This window comes from Eleutherodactylus coqui, chromosome 4 (assembly GCF_035609145.1).
Source record: "Eleutherodactylus coqui strain aEleCoq1 chromosome 4, aEleCoq1.hap1, whole genome shotgun sequence".
Classification (NCBI taxonomy): Eukaryota; Metazoa; Chordata; class Amphibia; order Anura; family Eleutherodactylidae; genus Eleutherodactylus; species Eleutherodactylus coqui.
In genome coordinates, this window is record NC_089840.1 from 244,942,406 (window position 1) to 244,963,076 (window position 20,671).

The 20,671-nt window shown below is 44.3% G+C and overlaps 1 protein-coding gene across 4 annotated transcripts in view; it reads right to left on the reverse strand.

Annotated features, from left to right (window-relative positions):
* EXOC6 (exocyst complex component 6) overlaps positions 1–20,671 on the reverse strand; it is a 232,202-nt gene that overhangs the window by 126,603 nt on the left and 84,928 nt on the right. For all 4 annotated transcript variants that reach the window (XM_066600991.1, XM_066600989.1, XM_066600990.1 and 1 more), the window contains exons 7-11: positions 17,536–17,691; positions 15,609–15,677; positions 2,328–2,411; positions 2,185–2,231; positions 216–336 (exon numbers count right to left, since the gene is read on the reverse strand). In XM_066600991.1, coding sequence (XP_066457088.1) covers positions 216–336; positions 2,185–2,231; positions 2,328–2,411; positions 15,609–15,677; positions 17,536–17,691 — 477 coding nt within the window. The remainder of the gene's footprint in view (positions 1–215; positions 337–2,184; positions 2,232–2,327; positions 2,412–15,608; positions 15,678–17,535; positions 17,692–20,671) is intronic.

The window sequence follows — 20,671 nt, forward strand, 5'->3', positions numbered from 1 at the left end:
AGGATTATGTAAATAGCCCATGGCCGTGGCTCACAGCCTGAGTCTTCTGGCTAAAAACAAAAGCCTGGCAGGTCTCCTTCTAAAGCTGAACAACATCTAATTACAAAAAGCACAATGACGGAAGAGTACTTGCTCACTGACATTATCCCGCTCTTCACCGTATTCTGGTCCTTTCTTTGCTAAGAGCGCAAAACTTAAGGATCCTTCTTACTTACTGAGTGGGTGCGAAGGGCTGCGATGATTTTGGACTGCGCCATGGTCCACAGCTCTGTGGTGTAGCTTCCTGTTACCAAACCTTGCGTTACATGTAAAATGTGATCTTCCACCACGAAAAACCTAAAGCAAGATGAGGAATAAAAGGATTGGAAAGGCTGCAAGAAGTCTTATCAGCACCGCCTCAACGGTGACTTATCTTCTGAGTTCAGCATGGTGCAGAAGGACAAACACTTTCCGGGACCGCTGATGATAAGTGGTTCTAAGGTGATTTTATTTAATAATGGAAAATGTAGAGCGCAGTGTTGTGAGGATATATGTGTTATAACCCAAGGAAGCCAATGAGACAATACATTTTGTTGGGAAGGGAAGCAGTGAAGGAAGAACAAATGTGACGTAGACCGGAGGGAAATATGGATGCCAGATAGGAAGGGAGGAAGGAAAGCTGAGATAGATGGGAAGGAAGAAAGGAAAGTTGTGAGATAGATGGGAAGGGAGAAAGGAAAGATGAGATAGATAGGAATGGAGGAAGGAAAGATGAGATAGATGGGAAGGGAGGAAGGAAAGATGAGCTAGATGGGAAGGGAGGAAGGAAAAATTAAATAGATAGGAAGGGAGGAAGGAAAGATGAGATAGATGGGAAAGGAGGAAGGAAAGATGAGATAGATGGGAAGGGAGGAAGGAAAGATGAGATAGATGGGAAGGGAGGAAGGAAAGATGAGATAGATGGGAAGGGAGGAAGGAAAGATGAGATAGATGGGAAGGGAGGAAGGAAAGATGAGATAGATGGGAAGGGAGGAAGGAAAGATGAGATAGATGGGAAGGGAGGAAGGAAAGTTGTGAGATAGATGGGAAGGGAGGAAGGAAAAATTAGATAGATGGGAAGGGAGGAAGGAAAGATGAGATAGATTGGAAGGGAGGAAGGAAAGATGAGATAGATTGGAAGGGAGGAAGGAAAGATGAGATAGATGGGAAGGGAGGAAGGAAAGATGAGATAGATGGGAAGGGAGGAAGGAAAGATGAGATAGATGGGAAGGGAGAAAGGAAAGATGTAAGATAGATGGGAAGGGAGAAAGGAAAGATGTGAGATAGATGGGAAGGGAGGAAGGAAAAATGAGATAGATGGGAAGTGAGGAAGGAAAGATGAGATAGATGGGAAGTGAGGAAGGAAAGATGAGATAGATGGGAAGGGAGGAAGGAAAGTTGTGAGATAGATGGGAAGGGAGGAAGGAAAGATGTGAGATAAATGGGAAATAAGAAAGAAAGAAAAGACACATGCAACATAGGAAGAAAGAAAAGAGAGATGTGAGATAGACGGGAAGGAAGCACAGAGATGAAGAAGGTAGGAACAAAGGAAATAGGATGGACAGATCGGGCATAGTATGATTGAAAGACAAATTTGAGATAAACAGGAAAGAAGGAGACATAGATGGGAGATATGTGGGAAGGAAATGAAAGGGAAGAAGGGAAAAAAATTAATGAGAGTGGCCAACAGGGTATAGTATTATTGAAAGAGAAATGTGAGATAAACGGGAAAGAAGGTAAGATAGATGTGAGATAGGTGGGAAGAAAGGAAAGGAGATTGCAAAATAGGGTTTTGTATGATTAAAAGACAGATGTAAGATAGACCAGAGGGAAGCAAGATAGCAGAGATAGATGTGGGAAAGAAAGGAGAAAGGTAGACGGCAAGGAAGCAGCAAGGCAGAACGGAGACATAGGTGTGAGATAGATGGAAAAGAAAGAAGGAGGCAAGGAAGGAGAGGACAAATAAATGAGGTACAGTATGGTATGATAAGAGAGAGATTGACATACTAACGAACAATTATGATACAAAACTCAGTTTTCACTGATATTTCCCTGCAAAATATTAGAACAGAATTCCCCACGATTATAATGAAGACTTGTCACAATATTTAGTTCATTTCCATTTTTGGCCCAGTGTATTTTGCCTTCTCCTCAGTGAATACTTACCCTACAATCTGGCTGAAGTATTTCCTATATCCTTCCACCGTCTCATGCTTTAACAGAAGGAAGAAAGAAGACAGAAGAGATATCAGTTCTCCATCTGGAGGCTCCCACCAACGTCACTGTAACATACTGAAGCAGATAATTACCATGTTGGACTGGGGCTGGAGGACTAAGCGCGCCTGTTTTCTTCTCTGTTTTCTATAGTAATTTTCAAAGACTTCTTTATCGCCCTAAAGTGAAAAAAAATAAAAACATTAGAAATGGCCTGCGGAGCTCTCATGGACTCTGTAAAATAGCAACCCTTGATGAGTTTTTCCATACATTGTTATAATGGGCATACAGTGGGATATGTCGCCCATAGGCTTCCGTTGTAAACATTTTTTACTGTATGCTTTGTATGGAATAGCATGAAATTCAAAATCAGTCATCGTCCTCTGTCCATTTGCTCAGATGCCATGGTTGCTATTGATCGCAGTATCTGAGGTGCTAAAAAGGGCTAAGATCAGAGCTTTCTCTGATCCCAACCACTGCAGGCGGTTTGGCGGCAGCTGTGTAACGCAACTGGTACCCACTCCATATCGTCCATCTACTGTACATGTTTGACAGATGTTGTCAAGGGATTGTTGGACCGCGTGGGGGGGGGGTGTAAGAGCAGCTGTGAGGCGGTTTGATCCTAGCCGTTACCCCACTCCTAATCGCATGGACGCTGCTGCAGCATGATGCTTGAAGGGGTTTTCCAAGTAAAAACTATTGATGACCTATCCTCAGGGTCAATTGCCAGGAATCCCTGGTGATCATCTGATCACTTGGCCCACTGTCAGTGCAGCAGGAGGGACAATCAGCCAATAGCCGGGGATCCGAGGAGCAGGCCCCCGCAAACAACTACTGATGACTTATCCTGAGGAGAGGTCATCAATAGTTTTTGCCCAGTAAAGCTCTTTAAGGCAACTGTCTGTGTCTGACGATAAGTTACAGTGGGTCGGGAAAGTCTTCAGACCTTTCACTTTTTAAAACCTTGTAATGTTGTGGCCTTGTGCAAATTTTAAAAGAAAATTACATAAGTTTTCAGACCCTGTACTTGATTGAAACACCTTTGGCAGCGATTCCAGCCTCCAGTCTTCTTGGAATGAGGTTATTTTTTGGATTTTAATTATAAGATGTCAATGGAACTTCGGAAGTGAACGCCCAAAAAAGGGGGCGGTATAATATTGATTTCCTTGCCCCCTCCTTGTCTATTCACTATAAATACAGGTATATGGCGACACAACATGTATGCTTGAAAAAGGCTTAAGAATAAGCCGAAACGCGTCGCAATAAAAATAAGAAGCTTTAAAAAGAAGCATCTGCCCGCATCTCTTTGCACAATAGAAGTTCTCCTGGATAAGAGGGGTGCCACGGAACCGGCACCCCCAAACAAGTAAGGTCCTCAAATATATCTTTTACATTTAAATTAACGGAGCGCCGAGGAAATTTTTTTCTCTTTGTGTGATTACAGTCTTCTTGGGTATGATGCCACCAGGTTTTGAACACCTGGATTTGGTGACTTTCTGCCATTCTTCTCTACTGATCCTCTCTAGCTCTGTCAGGTCGGATGGGCAGCCATCCGTGGAAGCCATTTTCAGGTCTCTCCAGAGATGTTCGATTGGGTTTAAAGTCAGGTCTCTGGCTGGTCTACTCAAGGACATTCACAGAGTTGTCCCTAAGCTACTCCTGTGTTGTCTTGGCTGAATGCATAGGGTCATTGCCTTGTTGGAAGGTGAACCTTCTAGCCATTCCGGGGTCCCTTTCAGCTCTGGATCAGGCTTTCATTAAGAATACTTTGTTTCATGTTGTCACCACCATGCTTCACTGTAGAGATGGCAGTGGGCAGGTGATGAGTAGTGCTGGTTTCCTCCAGACAGAACGCTTAGAATTGAGGCGAAAAAGTACAATCTTGGTTTAAATCAGACCAGAGAATCTTTTTTTTCACAGTCTGAGGGTCCTTTAGATGCTTGTGGTTAAACTCCAGGCAGGCTTTTAAGTGTCTTTTACTGAGGAAAGGCTTCTCTCTGGCCACTCTACCATAAAGCCAAATTTGTAGCGTGATGCAGGGACTAAGGCCGTTCTGCCCCGATTACTTAATTTGTTGGCTTGGCCAACTCTAGGAAGATTCCCAGTTGTTCCAAACATTTTCCATTTAAGAATTATGGAGGCCGCTGTGCTATTGAGAACTTTCAATGCAGCAGTATTTTTTTGTGGCTTTCTTCAGATCTGTGCCTCCACACAATCCTGTCTCTGAGCTCTACCGGCAATTCCTTCCTCCTCATGGCTTCGTTTTGGCTCTGATATGCATTGTGAGCTGTGAGATCTTATATAGACGGGGGGTGTTTTTTTAATGATGTTCAATGAACCGAATTAACCATAAGTGACTCCAATGAACAAGTAGAAACTAGAGATGAGCGAACGTGCTCGTTTAGAGCAATAACTCGAATGAGCATCGCTTTTTTCGAGTAGCTGCCTACTCGTGCGAAAAGATTCAGGGGACGGCGGGGGTGAGCAGGGGTAGAGGAGGGGGGAGCTCCCCCCCTTCCCCCTGCTCCACCCGCTGCCCCCGAATCTTTTCGCACGAGTAAGCAGTTACTTGAAAAAAGCGATGCTCGTTCGAGTAATTGCTCTAAACGAGCACGTTCGCTCATCTCTAGTAGAAACATCTCAAAGATGATCAAGAGAAAGGAGAGGCTCCCGGAATTAAATTTCAAGTGTCATACCAAAATGCAAAATATTCGTTTTTCATTGTTAAAAAAAATTACAAAGATTTCAATTATTTTGTTACCACTTTGTCACTATGGAGTATTGAGTGCAGAATAATGGGGCAAAACATGATTTTTTTCCACAAAAAAGTGAAAGGGTCTGAAGACTTTTTCAGACCCGCTGTATATTTGTCATTAGATGTCACCTACTAAACAATGCTGCAGCTGTAATAGAGATCTATGCGGCATCCTGGAAGAGATCTTTGACCTAATTCACAAGTATGACCACAAACTTGACCTTTCTTCACCTCATCGGACTTCATGAAGTGGCAGACCTAGCTGGCACCAGAAAATAATGCCCGTTTACCAACATAGTTCATGAATACATCTCAGCTTCAGGGACTTTTCATTTCTTCTTCTCTCTCTCCTTTCTTTGTAAGTGACATCCTGGTGATCTCATTAGGAAGAACCATTCAGAAAGAACCATCTGTGTGTTTGAAACCAGTGCACCACGCGCGTCTCATCTACCTACTGAATACAACGTCATTTGTATGCAGGAAGAATAAAGCAGCTTAGCATTTTGATTTTTTTTTAGGGGCACGAGGTTATCGCTGGGTCACACCTACTTAACATTCCATTACTTGATACCAGCACTCCCCCCTTCCGAGCCGAGAACACAATAAGAGGCACGCGGAAGAGGTAAAGTAGCTGCACACAAGAAAACAGAAGAGTGGACAAATCCTTCCACAGCCAATGCCCGTCGGTGATTCTACCGGCACCACCGCTGGAACATAATACATTGGAGTAATAGAAAAAATATATTAAAAATACTCTAGGGAAGAATAATGCTGCATATTTGAGCTTATTCCTGCACAATCTATGGGAGGGACAGAAAAAGTGGAGTGCTATTCCCATAGACCTGAATGGGGAGAGAAGTCTTGAAGCACTAACACCCTTCCAATGCAAGAAACAATGGCTGTGCATCAACAAATGGGCGTCAGGACAATAACAATGGAAGGAAGTGGACCAAAGGTGTCCAATAATTTGCATGTTTTAAGTACAGAAGGGGGCAATATATCTCAAATTGAGGCTTCTTTCACACGAGCGCATATCAGCCAGCCGTTTTCACAGCTGGGTAATATACGCTATGTTGGGAGTGAAAGATCTGGTGAACGGGCCACAAATCAAACGTTTGTGCACCCGTTCTTATGGCTGGTGAGGGCGGCGCAAATGCACCGAGCTCACCAGGCCATCGCGCATTTCCCCTCCATCCCCACTGCAGGCTCACCTCTCGTTCTGTGCAATAGGAGGGGGTGGGACAGAGGCGGAGCTAAGCACTAGCCCCACTTCCTCTCATTGATGGCTATGGACAAGGCGGGGTTGGAAGAGAACAGAGGGAGGGAGTTAAGCAGCCACACTACTAAACTCCCTCCCACCTACGGACGCTGCAGCGGCCGACGTATTCTGGCCCAAAACATAGTTCCAGGACTATCTTTTGGGCCCAACGTAAAAGCACCCGGCACCATATTGGGCTGGCCGGGCATTTTTACGTCTCAGAAATACGCTCATCTGATCTGATGCATTGGAATCCAATGCATCAGATTACAGCGCATATCAGCCGGCCGTTAAAATGGCCGGCCAATATGCGCTCATGTGAAAGAAGCCTGAATGTGTTATTAGAAAAAGACTTATTGTTGGCATCAAGTTTTCATGTTAAACATATATGTTAAGAATTTTTAAAATTTTTTTAATGTCATGATGGAATAAAAAAAAAGAAACCTGAAATCCTGCAGTTTTCACTCTGACCACTAATTCTAATAATAGTCAAATACTTCCTGTTCTTTTCAGCAGTCATCTCATTATCATCACAGGCAGGATTACAATGAAAGCTAATACATAGTTGGGGGCATTAAGACGAGCGTGCTTATGGGCGTACATACGTGGACATATAACCGTGCGTCTATTAGAACTATTGGTTCCCTATTGTGTGTTCGCTAGAGATGAGCGAGCATCCTCGGTAAGGTCAGTAACTCAAGCAAGCATCGCTCTTCTCGAGTAACTGCCTTCTCCTCTGAGCGTGATATCTCTCTCACTCTCCCCCCGCCCACCCGCTGACCCCCTGATTACGCTCGGAGGAGAAGGCAGTTACTCGAGAAGAGCGATGCTCGCTCATCTCTAGTGTTCACATGTCCGTGTTTTACAGGCGTGTGAATGCGCACACCTGTTAAAGTTAGGACATGCCTACACCATAGGTCCGTGGTGCGTGTCAATATTCCCCGCAGAGATTCCCCTCATCACTGAACACTGTGACAGCACTGTTACAGTGTTCAGTGACATGGGTACTCCCCGTGAGGAGTAAAGAATCCCCTGCCACAGCTGTGGCAGAGGATCGCAAAGCTCTCCCATTGGAAGCAATAGGATGCCGGTATCCCCTGCAGTGATTTTCGGGGAAGGGCTTTAAATATAAGCCCTTCCCTGAAAATCAATCCTAGTTGTAGTAAAAAAATAAAGAAAAATACGTACTTATCTCTCTGCCACTGCTGGGGCTCAGGCGCGTCTAGCGCTCAGCCATGCAATGAATTCAATGAATGGCCGAGCGCTGCCTGTGATTGGCTGAGTGCTGTGACCAATCACAGGCAGCGCTCAGCTGTCATTCAATGAATGGCTGAGTGCTGCCTGTGATTGGGTGAGCGCTCAGCCAATCAGACGCAGCCCTTTCAGCAGGCGGCAATTTTAAATCCCCGCCTGCTGAAAAAACTTCCTTACAGTGATGGGACCCAAGCGGCTAGACGCGCCTGAGCCCCGACAGCGGCGGAGAGGTGAGTATATATATTTTTTACACCAGAGAGGAATGATTTTCAGGGAATGGCTTATATTTAAAGCCCTTCCCTGAAAATCACTGCAGGGGTTGCTGGCAGACCATGCTGCACGGACCTGCATTTATGCGTGTTTGTGCACGTACATGGGCGCACCTGTTTGTGCGCATCTATGTACCCACCAGCACACGCTCATGTGAATGCACCCTTAATGTATAGATAACACAGGATCTATCATTCACAATGGGTGATGGTCACAGCTTAGCTCCTCCCCGTCCCTACACAGTGACCTCTACATAAGTAACAGAGCATGCCCACAACACTCTTTCATAGAAGTCCATGAGCCCCCTCCTATCTATTGTGTCTATTATCCCTGTGGCTGCTGTAAGGAAAAGGAACCGTCAGTCAGGGAGTGTCAGAAAGTGTTAGGCTGAGCTGCCGAAGTGCAAACTGCAAGATATTAGGATTTCTTTTTAATACACTCATTGTCCAAAAAATCATGCACCTAGAAGGAGTTGTTGTTTTGCTGCAAAACCCGGAATTAAGTTACATCTCAGGCAGATATGCAAATGAGTTGTGGTGTGATTAGATGGACAGTCTTGCCACCCGAGGCCCTAAAAGTGGTTGCAACTTTGGCCTATAAAAAAGGCTCTCAGAGGCTACTTGTGTGTGGTGGACCTCATTTTCAACTTGTTTAGGTCTTATTGACCTCTAGATGCCTCTACAACACAATCAAAGACATTTTGCCCAGTGAGAAGCTGGATGGTCGTATCAATGAATTGCCCCCCACCTAGGCCAGGCTGTTAGAAGGTGTTGGGACCAAAGGATACATGAAGGCATGCATACATACAAGGTGACTGGGCTCAGTACACCCTCAACAGATCACGATTGTCTGATTGTCCAACAAGCACAAGCAGCTCCAACAATGTAATTGTCTGTCATCCAGAGACAGGTGGCACTATCATTACACCCCTGTGTCTGTTGGAACCATTTCCAGGTGCTTGGCTGAAGGACATTTGGTCTCACGGCCCCCATTACATGTACGGCCTGTGACACCCACCGTTGCCTCTGTTTGCAGTGGTGTCATGAATGATGAAACTCGACTGCTACAGTGTGGAACTGGGTCGTCTTCATTGACGAATACAAGTCTAGTTTGGGCACTGACGACAGCCGTGTTCGTGTCTGAAGACTTAGGGTTGAGCGTCTCAATTCTACCTTTGCTGTGGAATGGCAAACTGCCCCCTGCTGGTGTGACGGTCTGGGGGGCCATCGCATACGACAGTCAATCACCCCTAGCAGTGGTACAAGGGACAATGACAGCTCAGCGATATGTTCAGGACATCCTGCAGCCACATGTGTTCCTCTCATGGAGGCTTCCAGGAGGCATTTTCCAGCAGGATAATGCTCGGCCACACACACAAGGGGGTCACAAGAATGTCTCCACAACATTGTCACACTTCCATGGCTGCCCAGTTGCCAGATTAATCACCAACATAACATGTATGGGACCATCTGGTACACCAACTTCAACATTGCAATTGTAAGATTGTATAGCAAATAGCCACCCCCACAGTGGTCCCAGTAGTAATTAGTGACCCTCATGATGGTCACAGTAACAATAGGGCTCTCCATAGTACCCCAGTAGTAATAGTGACCCCCATAGTATTCCAAGTATAGGGTCCAACATAGTGGCCCCATTAGTAATAGTGACCCCCCCCCCCCCATAGTGGCTGCCGTAGTAATACTGACCCCCCCATAGTGGCTGCAGTAGTAATAGTGTACCCCATGGTGGCCTCAGTAGTAATAGTGGCCCCCATAGTAATAGTTACCCCCATAGTAACCCTAGTAGTAATAGTGACCCTCATAGTGGCTCCAATAATCATAGTGCTGTCATTGTGTCCCCAGTAGTAATAGTGACCCTCATAGTGGCCCCAGTAGTAATAGGGTCCCCCATAGTGACCTCAGTAGTAATAGTGACCCCCCAAAGTGGCTCTAGTAGTACTAGTGCCCCCCATAGTGCCTTCAGCAGTAATATTGTCTCCTATATTGGCCCTAATAGTAATGTGTCCTCCATAGTAGTTCCAGTAGTAATAGCAACCCCCCTATGGGCCTCTCGTCAGAAGGCATCCCTACAGGCATTCCACTCACCTAGCCTGCAGCCCCAGATGGGCGGCAGCCTCTACCGATTCTCTGACTCTACCCTCACCATCTGCACTGCAAACAGGATTGTGCACGCAGACTCCGGGTGGGAGAACTCAACAGCCACAAACTCTGTACTGCCGCAGCTGGGTGAGTCACATAAAATGAAGTGGTGGGCAGGATTCAGCTCATAGGCCTTAAGATTGAAGTGTGATCTAGCAGATCAGTTACAGCAAGGGTAGTGAGATATGCCACAGGATATCATAGGGAATCTATATGCCTCCATGCCCGCCCATATCACATCTAGTTACCAAGCTAGAGGCAGCGGAACAGGGTACTAGAGCTTCCATGCCTATCCGTATCACATCTTGTATCCAAGCTAGAGGCAGTGTAACAGGGTACTAGAGCTTAATGCCTATCCGTATCACATCTTGTATCCAAGCTAGAGGCAGTGTAACAGGGTACTAGAGCTTCCATGCCTATCCGTATCACATCCTGCATCCAAGCTAGAGGCGGTACAGCAGGGTACTAGAGCCTCCATGCCTGTCTGTATCACATCTTGTATCCAAGCTAGAGGCAGTACAACAGTGTACTAGAGCCTCCACGCCCGCCCCTACCACATCTTGTATCCAAGCTAGAGGTGGTACAACAGAGTACTAGAGCCTTCATGCCCGCCCATATCACACCTTCAATCCAAGCTAAAAGTGGTACAACAGGGTACTAGAGCATCCATGCCTGCCTATATCACATCTTGCATCCAAGCTAGAGGCGGTACAACAGGGTACTAGAGCCTTCAATTCCGCTCATATCACATCTTGCATCCAAGCTAGAGGTGGTACAACAGGGTACTAGAGCCTTCATGCCCACTCATACCACATCTTGCATCCAAGCTACATACATACATAGTGATCTAGAGTATACCAGAGGGTTAATAGTTTAACTCTTCCTAGTCTAGTATAAAATAGGTGATTAAAACCTGGTGGGCTAGGGTTTGTAAGAGAGTTAATATTGTGGGTAGTTTATTCTAATACAGAGGGATGATACTTGGTGGTCTAGGGTACATTGGGAGAGCAAATCTTTTGGTCACTGGTGGTTCAGTCTAAGAAAAGGGTTTACTCACCTCTCTTGGCTTAAAGACCTTTAGTGAGGTGTCCTATGGTCTACAAATTTTGTTGCACCTCCCATCCTGACATAAACTCATCATACAGATCACTGTCAGAAGAGACAGAGACAACTATGAAGCTGTGAACTGCTCTATGAGCCCAATTATTAAGCAAGCCACCGGGGAGCAGGGTGTCTGGCACTGCAGAGCCTCCCTGACTGTAGCATATCTTATACTAGCTATGCATTGACACGATGGTGGATTACAATGCTAGTCATTTAGGCCCGTTGTCCAGTATGCCTAAAAGGGCAACAAGGAACTCAAAATACTTCACCTACCTTTCTTACCATATGTGTACTTTGTTTTTTTGTGTTCCTAAGGCTCCTTCTTTGCTTTCTTCAACAAAGTAACATGACAGATGGGAGATTTATGCCTCGCACATCTTCACGGACACAGACTTGATTTGTACAATTTCACTGCATAATGTTCCCTTTCCTCAGCCATGATACAGTATATCACAGCAGTCAAACTTTGCAGGTTCTGCATTAGAAATTCGCATTTCCCTCCTAAACCTGGAATTCTTTATCGTTATGACACAACTATAAAATTTTTATTACAGGAAATCAGATCTGGGAAGATTTATTGCGCTTGCGAAGATACGGGACTAATCACGAGGAGCTCAATTGAGGAGCGCAGTGAGACTATTAAGAGGGAAGATGGCGGTTTTCATGTGCTTGAAGTACAATAAAAACACAACTAAAGGTCAGTTTGGTTGTTTACGGCTGAACAACAACAGATAAAATTGTCGTCGGATTTAAGTGACTTCATTCTAAAACCGACAGAAACAAACATCCCGGAGAATTTCTGTAAGCCATTTCCCCTAATAAATGGAGTTTCTGACCGTTAAGCTACTTTTCTGAAAAGTGAGGACTTGATACCGGGCCGGACTGACCAGCGCTGGAGATGAAGTTCTATGGGTACGTTCACAGGTTGCAAATTTTTGTGTGGATCCATTTGGTTTGGGTTTTAACACAGGTAAACGCGGATTTGGTAGCGGATCCGTGGAAGATTTAACCCTTCAATCAAAGGGGTTGAGCCTGATGCAGAGCCACACCGGATTCCGCAGCTTTTGATGAAATTCTGCACCAAACCATCTACGAGTGAACACACCCTTAGGCAAGTTTCACACAAGTGTTTGATAAAACGCTGAGACCATCTGAAGCATTGGATTCCAGTGGATTTAATCAGTTGGGCGATTTTCCGGTGTGTAAAATCGGCCGACCACAAAAGATAGCGTATACGGTGTGCATTCCGGCTGGCCGCTTTTATGTAGGCTGGAAAAGATAGGACTTGTCTTATAGTTTTCCGGAATACGTTGGCTGTTCCCATAGACTCCTATGAGAGCCTATAAGAGCCGTGAGAAAAAGGAACGGGGAGGGAGTTTAGCGGCGGCTTGCTTGGCTAAAGTCCCTCCCCCCCCCTTGCTGGCAGCTCCCATAGGATGGGGAGAGAACTTAGCATGACAAGTGCTGCTAAAATCCCTTTTCTTGCCGGCAGCTCCCATAGGTATCTATGGAAGCTTCTACTCCCGCCATCAGGGAAGGGGGAGAGAGCTTAGCAGCACTAAGGTCTCTCCCACCGATCCATGAAATTCCAGGCTGCGGCGTATATACGCCGGACCTGGCTCCGTGAACTGGCGAGAAAACAAGAGATTTAGTTGCAACTTGGTCGTGGCTTACTCCCATTCAGGTGTTTTTCGGACGTCCGAAAATCGCAGCACCCGCGTGAAAGAGCCCTTAAAAGGGATTTTCCCACAACTTAAAGAGTAACTAATCTTTTTTTTAATTCATATTGACAGTAAATCTATTTTTAAGTAATAGTTGTTGCCCCCCAACATTCCATCAACACAGTGCCCTCTCAACTTCTTCTACTTTTAGAGATTCAGCGGTTGCTACTATAGAGCAGTCCATACAGCGTTACCTAGCACTTGGTGTGCGGACTGAGGTGGGTGGCACTTGAACACTGCTCGCTCCCCAGCTGTGGGCTTACTGGGAGCTGGGCACATCAGCTGCCATCCCGCGCTCTGCCCCTCCATGCCAGCTGTCACACACAGGCACTGAAGCAGCATACTGGCAGCTATGACTTCTCTCCTCTGTGTTCAGTGCTCCTTTCCCCAGGTCTTCTGTTCCTGATGGCTAACACAGAGGAGCAGGGTGCGGGAGAGCAGCTGACATTCTCAGTTCCCAGTAAGATTCCAGCTTGGGAAGCGCAAACTCAGCCCAACCGTACTCTCTGCCTGTTCTCAGTCCGTACACCGAGCGCTAGAAAAACGGTGTACGGACTGCCGAATCCCTAGAAGTAGCAGAAGCTGAGAGGGCACTTGTGGAATTTTGTGGGCATTTGGTACATGAGAGGCAGATTTTGGTAAGCAAACATACTGCTAAATTACTTAAAAAGTGATTTACTATTAATATGGATTTAAAAAAAAAATTTAGTTACTCTTTAAATTGCTTCACAGTCTCTCTGTTCTTCCTGGTTGCTGCTAACCAGGACCTGTGATTGCTGCAATCAATGAATTCAATGAATGGCTGAGCGCTGCCTGTGATTGGCTGAGCGCTCAGCCAATCAGACGCAGCCCTTTCAGCGGGCGGGGATTTAATATCCCCGCCTCCTCAAAGAACTTTTTTACAGTGACGGGACCCAAGCGGCTAAACACGCCTGAGCCCTGGCAGCGGCAGAGAGGTAAGTATAGATTTATTTATTTTCAAGGAAGGGATTATATTTAAAGCCCTTCCCCGAAAATCACTGCAGGGGTTGCCGACACACTATTGCTTTCAATGGGGCCGCCAGCAGCAGTCACGGCCCCATTGAAAGCAATGGCGCACGGGACCCTCACTTGAGTATAGGCCGAGGGGGGCTTTTTCAGCATAAAAAATGTGCTAAAAAGTCGGCTTATACTTGAGTATATATGGTATTTTTTTTAACCTTTTAGGAGACTTACAAATGTAACATTAATTATTAACATTTTGAGGAACATTTTATTTTCCTACACCATGGACGTGAAAACACGTATGGGTGGTCACTAAGGGGTTAAGTTCTGGGAAAACCAATTTAAACTGGCCGTGCATCTTACTAGAAACCACCAGGAAACAAGCTGAAAAAAAGAAATTCTCTAAATTTCCAAATGTATTTTTGCATGCTTGTATGATGACAGTTCAGGTCTTACCACAAAAGTTGTAGAGGAATTCTTTAGCTCGGAATAAAAACTAATTTTAGATAAAAATCGGTGTTTTTCTTACTGTATCTTAACAGTAAAAAAAGCTTCATACTGAGCCATGATAATAGCACACAAGTGTACAGCGTCTTACAAAGTACCAGCCATATTACTAATCATATAATAATAGTTCTTTCAGTGTTAACTGTAGTTTCTGTATAATCGTACTATCCATAGCGCATATATATAATACTTTCTATAATAGCCCTTAATTGGTGACACAAATAGTGGCTATATAATAACACCATACCCAGTGCCCACAGAATAACCCCAACCGTAGTGCCCAAATATTACCATACACAGTGCCCAAATAACACCATCCACAATGCACATACAGTAGTACCAGTCAGAGTACCCATCTGATAATGCTAGCCACAATGCAAATATAATCTAACCAGTTGTAGTGCGTATTCAGTATACTCCACGTTATTTTCATCTCATTCTAATCACAGCAACGATTACAATTAAATATGTTATCTCTTTAATTCTAATCCTGCCTGTGATTATAAATATTATATATAAAAAACACAGGATTTACCCTTCACAATAGGGAACAGTCACATATCACCTCCTCCCCCTCCCTGCACAGGTCACAGAGCATGCCCACAATACTTTGTCGCAAACGTTAATCAATGAGGCCCCTCCTATCTAATATGTATATGGCCCATGATGCTGTTGTACAGAACAGGAGGTATCAGACTATTAGTAGGCTCAGTGGCCAGAGTGAGAACTTTAGGATATTAGGATTTTGTCATATACATTGTGATACAGAAATTAAAAATAGATGTTATTAAAAAATATAATTCATTTAAAGAGTAAGTCATTTTCTGATGACAAGTTCCCTCTAAGAGTTAACAAGTGGGTCCACCAATTTTGGTAGGTTTAAGATCTGAACACCTTAAAAGGGTCGTGCAATGATGTATAGGTCCATCCAGAATGTGGGGCCCGGGGCAAACAGCTGATCATCCTGGGTTCCACTCTCAGACCCCCCAGTAATCGGCTGATTCTTCCGGGAAAGGATGAAGCCAGCTACACACTTCCCCTGCAGCAGCACCTTCAGGGGAAATGTAGTATTACAAGAAGGTCATTCACATGAATGGTCGTCTTCTAATACACAAGGTCTGCCAAAATGGGATAGGCACTCCATTCCGGATCATAGAGGTGAGTCCCAAGCAGGAGACCCCCCCCCCCCCATCCTCTGTGATGTTTTCTATGCCCTAATAGGCATATTAACTGACACAACCACCTTAAAGATACATGAAAGCTTGGTAAATAGTCTACCATTTACACTGGTTATGCCAACAACTACATACTAATATCATTGCTAAATGGCATATATACTAAAAGATGCAGAAAGCTCCACTTACCAAAACTGTATAAATGTGCAGACACCGATATACAGGAGTAAAGTCCACCAAATCCTGGACACTAAGGACCTGCAAAAAGTATGACATTTACACATGTGAAGAGTTGGACTCATGAATACTGCTCTTACATAAACCCATCTTTGTGGCCAAAACTGAAATTCAAAAACACCTTAGGTCAGTAGCCTAAGGCCGCTTTCACATTAAGATAACAAACATACGTACAAACATACTATAGACCGGTATATAATGCTATAGGGCACGGTCTATAGTTTGCCTGTATGTATGTTTGTTATCTTTAAATAAAAGAATTAATCAACTGAAACCACCCAAGAGTCCCTTGGATTACTGAGGATCTAGCTGAAGTTAAAGTTAGAGGAGTCCTACCTTGGAAAAGGACTCCTCTACGGAGTAAGTGCATCTATTTCTCACATTGTTTGATATCCATTCTCCAGGAGAGCGGCCATTTTCATTATTTTACTTTGTTGTGTTTATGCGAACGAGGTCTTTATCCTGTGGGTTTCCGTCCTTGACGCTCTCCCTGTGCCTTTTGAAAACATCTCGAGGGATTTGTGCATTTGATAACTCACAAGGTTCACTTGGACTGGTTGGGCATTGGATATTTCACATGGTTCCCTTGGACTGATTGGGCATTGGATATCTCACATGGTTCCCTTGGACTGGTTGGGCATTGGATATCTGACAAGGTTCCCTTGGACTGGTTGGGCATTGGATATCTGACAAGGTTCCCTTGGACTGGTTGGGCATTGGATATCTGACAAGGTTCCCTTGGACTGGTTGGGCATTGGATATCTGACAAGGTTCCCTTGGACTGGTTGGGCATTGGATATCTGACAAGGTTCCCTTGGACTGGATGGGCATTGGATATCTGACAAGGTTCCCTTGGACTGGTTGGGCATTGGATATCTGACAAGGTTCCCTTGGACTGGTTGGGCATTGAATATCTCACAAGGCTCCCTTGGACTGGTTGGGCATTGGATATCTCACAAGGTTCCCTCGGGCTGGTTGGGCATTGGATATCTGACAAGGTTCCCTTGGACTGGTTGGGCATTGGATATCTCACAAGGTTCCCTTGGACTGGTTGGGCATTGGATATCTCACAAGGTTCCCTTGGACTGGTTGGGCATTGGATATCTGACAAGGTTCCCTTGAACTGGTTGGGCATTGGATATCTCACAAGGTTCTCTTGGACTGGTTGGGCATTGAATATCTCACAAGGTTCCCTTGGACTGGTTGGGCATTGGATATCTCACAAGGTTCCCTTGGACTGGTTGGGCATTGGATATCTCACAAGGTTCCCTTGGACTGGTTGGGCATTGGATATCTCACAAGGTTCCCTTGGACTGGTTGGGCATTGAATATCTCACAAGGTTCCCTTGGACTGGTTGGGAATTGGATATCTCACAAGGTTCCCTTGGACTGGTTGGGCATTGAATATCTCACAAGGTTCCCTTGGACTGGTTGGGCATTGGATATCTCACAAGGTTCTCTTGGACTGGTTGGGCATTGATATCTCACAAGGTTCCCTTGCACTGGTTGGGCATTAGTTATCTCACAAAGTTCCCTTGGACTGGTTGGGCATTGGATATCCCTTGGACTGGTGGTGTGGATGCCTGTCTTCTGACGGGTGTTGCATACCAGGCGATCCCCTCTTTTTTACTATCAATTGATTTAAAATTATCATTAATTAGAGCGCTTATCCGCCAACTCATTTGTTATAGTCCACATTGTGGCTGCTTGTTCCAGCCCCTCTGCAGTTCTACTGAACTAAACTTTCGATTACCAGAGAACATTATAGTGATGTACATTCATGTTAGGAGAACCATTGGGGTGTGGGTCTTTGCAGCTGTTGAGATGTATAAATGTTCTTCAAAATGCCAGTAAAACAATGCCAAGTGCCTAGAATTACCTCTTCCTCTGTATCTTCATCTTCCAGCATTTGACTTTTTGGTGTAACCTCATCTTCCCCTCCCGCAGAATGACCATTTATGATGTACATGGGTTTCTTATAAGCAACATTGGTCTGTCTGTGCAGTGCAGCATGAAACGTTTTCTGTTGCTGAGCCTATTTTAATCGAGGAAACAGACATAAAACATAGATTACTGTTATAAGAAGTGACGAATATCACCTTCTACCATGACAGCAGAGGAAAAGGCTAGATATGACCATATTCATAGGCTTAACGAGATCCTGATGTAGGATAGGTCTAAAATTCTGACTAATGTCATAGATGGGTCGTCCCAACAAGTGAACCCATGTCCACACGTCCTATTGACCCGTTAAAGACCAGGGTGTTTTGCACAAAAAGGACCAGACACTTTTTAGGGATTTTAACTATGTTGTGGTTTTATGGCCCGATTTTTTTAATTAATTTTTTATTTTTTCCTTCAGCTACCAAAATTATGTTTACTGCGGTTCTTTTTTTGTGACATATATGGCTATTTTTTAATATCTTTTTTTCATTGACTTTTTTTCCGTTTTTTTTATTTTTATTGGGGGTAAAAGAAAATATATTTTTAAAAAATTTATATTTGTTTATTTTTAACCCCTTCCCGCTCCAGGACGTACCGGTACGTCCTGGGAGCCTGGTACTTTCCGCAACAGGACGTACCGGTACGTCCTGGGGATAGCGCGAGATCACATAAGATCCCGTTCTATCCCGCAGCGGGAGCCGGCTGCATCGGAGATGCGCCCCCCGCTGTTAACCCCTTCCCTGCTGCGATCTGAGTAGATCGCGGCAGGGAAAGAGTTCACAGAGGGATCGCGCTCCCTCTGTGTCTCCGGCCGGCTCTCGCGATGTCATTGCGAGAGCCCGGCCTGTCACCATGGCAACAGGACGCCAGACACTGGCGTCCTGTACTGCCTGTGCCTATAATCGCTGTACAAGCGATAAGGCATGGCAGACCAGTAGCTCTGCCATGCCTTATGACAGCGATCATAGGCATAGTGCTGCAAGTCCCTCAGAGAGACTCAAATAGTGTAAAAAAAAAGAAAAGAAAAGTGTAAAAAAAATGTAAAAAAAACCCCCTTTTTTTATGCTTTTTCTAATATTAGCATAAAAAAAGGGAAGAAAAATTAAAACCCCACATATTGGGTATTAACGCGTCCGTAACGACGTGTACAAAAAGTTGAACATGCTTTTTATTTTGTACGACAAAAAGCGTAAAAAAACCCGCTAAAAAACAGAGGCAAAATGCTAATTTTTAGCATTTTGCCTCACAAAAAATGCAATAAGTGATCAAAAAAGCCGTACATTCCCCAAAATGGTACCAATAAAAACTACAGCTCGTCTCGCAAAAAATAAGCCCTCATAGAGCTCCGTACATAGAAAAATAAAAAAGTTACAGGACTTTGAATGCAGCTATAGAGAAAAAAAAAAGATTTCCAAAAAAAAGGGGGTTTTATTGCAAAAAAAGTGTAAAAACCTAAAAAAAATATAACAATTTTGGTATCGTTGTTACCGTACCGACCCGCAGAAAAAATTTAGTGTGTCATTTATGCTGCATGATTAACGCTGTAAAAAAAAGAAAAAGAAATCTATGGCAGAATTGATGCGTTTTCTCTCCCTGTTATCATAAAAAAAAAAAATTTACGATATTGTCTATGTACCCAAAAGTGGCACAGATAAAAACTACAGATCGCCACGCAAAAAACAAGCCCTTATATGGCCACGTCCACGGAAAAATAAAAATGTTATGGCTTTTGAAAAATGGAGATGGAGAAATACCAAAAAATCGCTTGGTCCTCAATGCCAAAATAGGCCATGTCATTAAGGGGTTAAAATTAGTATATTCACGCTAAAATAAAGTATGAGAATGGATTCCTAATTATGTTTCGGACGTTTGACATATAATTTGGATTACAGGGCGCATATGGTGACGGTTTTGGTTGGTGTCAGAAGGTCGTTCTCTTTTTTTTGTATTTTTTTTAGTTTATTCAGTACCGTATTTTTCGCTCTATAAGACGCACTTTTTTCCTTCCAAAGCAGGGGAATAAAGTCGCTGCCTCTTATAGAGCGAATGTGCCGAAATTCGTTGCAATCGCCATTTTTTCACACGACCGTGAGTTTCATACGTTACCGCGATTTGGTTAGCACGATCGTGCGTTAAACTCGCGATTGCACTAACAAATATACAATCAGTTAGTAGTTTTCTCTCCTCCCCACTGCTGCCCATATGTACCGCTGATTAGTAGTGAGCGCCGGCAGGAACTGCTGCTGCTCCCTACTTCCACCAAACGGCATCTTCCCTTCCTCCTGCCGCACACAAGCGCCGCTGTGACACGAAGCTCCGGTTTCTCAGAGCTCTGTTGCTTCTTATGCTCTGTCGCCCGACACTATCCTCTGTGCTGTCCCTGGGTGAGTTCAGAATATTTTTTACCTATTTTCCTGCCCTAAAACAGGGGTGCGTCTTTTAGAGCCAAAAATACAGTAATTATTTTTTACTTATTTTTACTGCGTTTTTTTTTTTCGTGACATGTAGAGCTATTTTTTATATCTTTTTTTCATTGACTTTTTTGCATTTTTTTAGTTTTCTTGGGGGTAAAAAAAATATATATATTGGGGATTACAGGGCGCATATGGCGATGGTTTAGGTTGGCGTCGGCAGCGGGTCATTCTCTTTTTTTAATGCATTTTTTTTTATTCTATTCAGTAATTTTTTAAACTTATTTTTTGTACCAATTTTTTGAACATCTACGACCCCGTTGACCTCTAGGGGCCATTTACATTGTCTTGTTTTATTTTATTTTTAATTTCCCACTTTTCCACTGTAGATGTTGCATCTGTAGGAGCCCCAGTTACAGAGGAAAGCATTCCCCTGTAGTTATAATAGTCACTAACAGAGCTGTTGAGGGTGTGCTAGGACCCTGCAGCTCTGCTGTGACTGGAGGCACCCGACAGTCACGTGATCACTGAACCAAATAGCACAAAGAACACTTCGGCTTTCTCTCTTTGGTACATAGCGCTCATTGAGAAGACAAAATGACCTGCTTGATTGCAGTAGCTTTAACCCCGCGCCGTACTTCTGCTATCAGCCGGGATTAA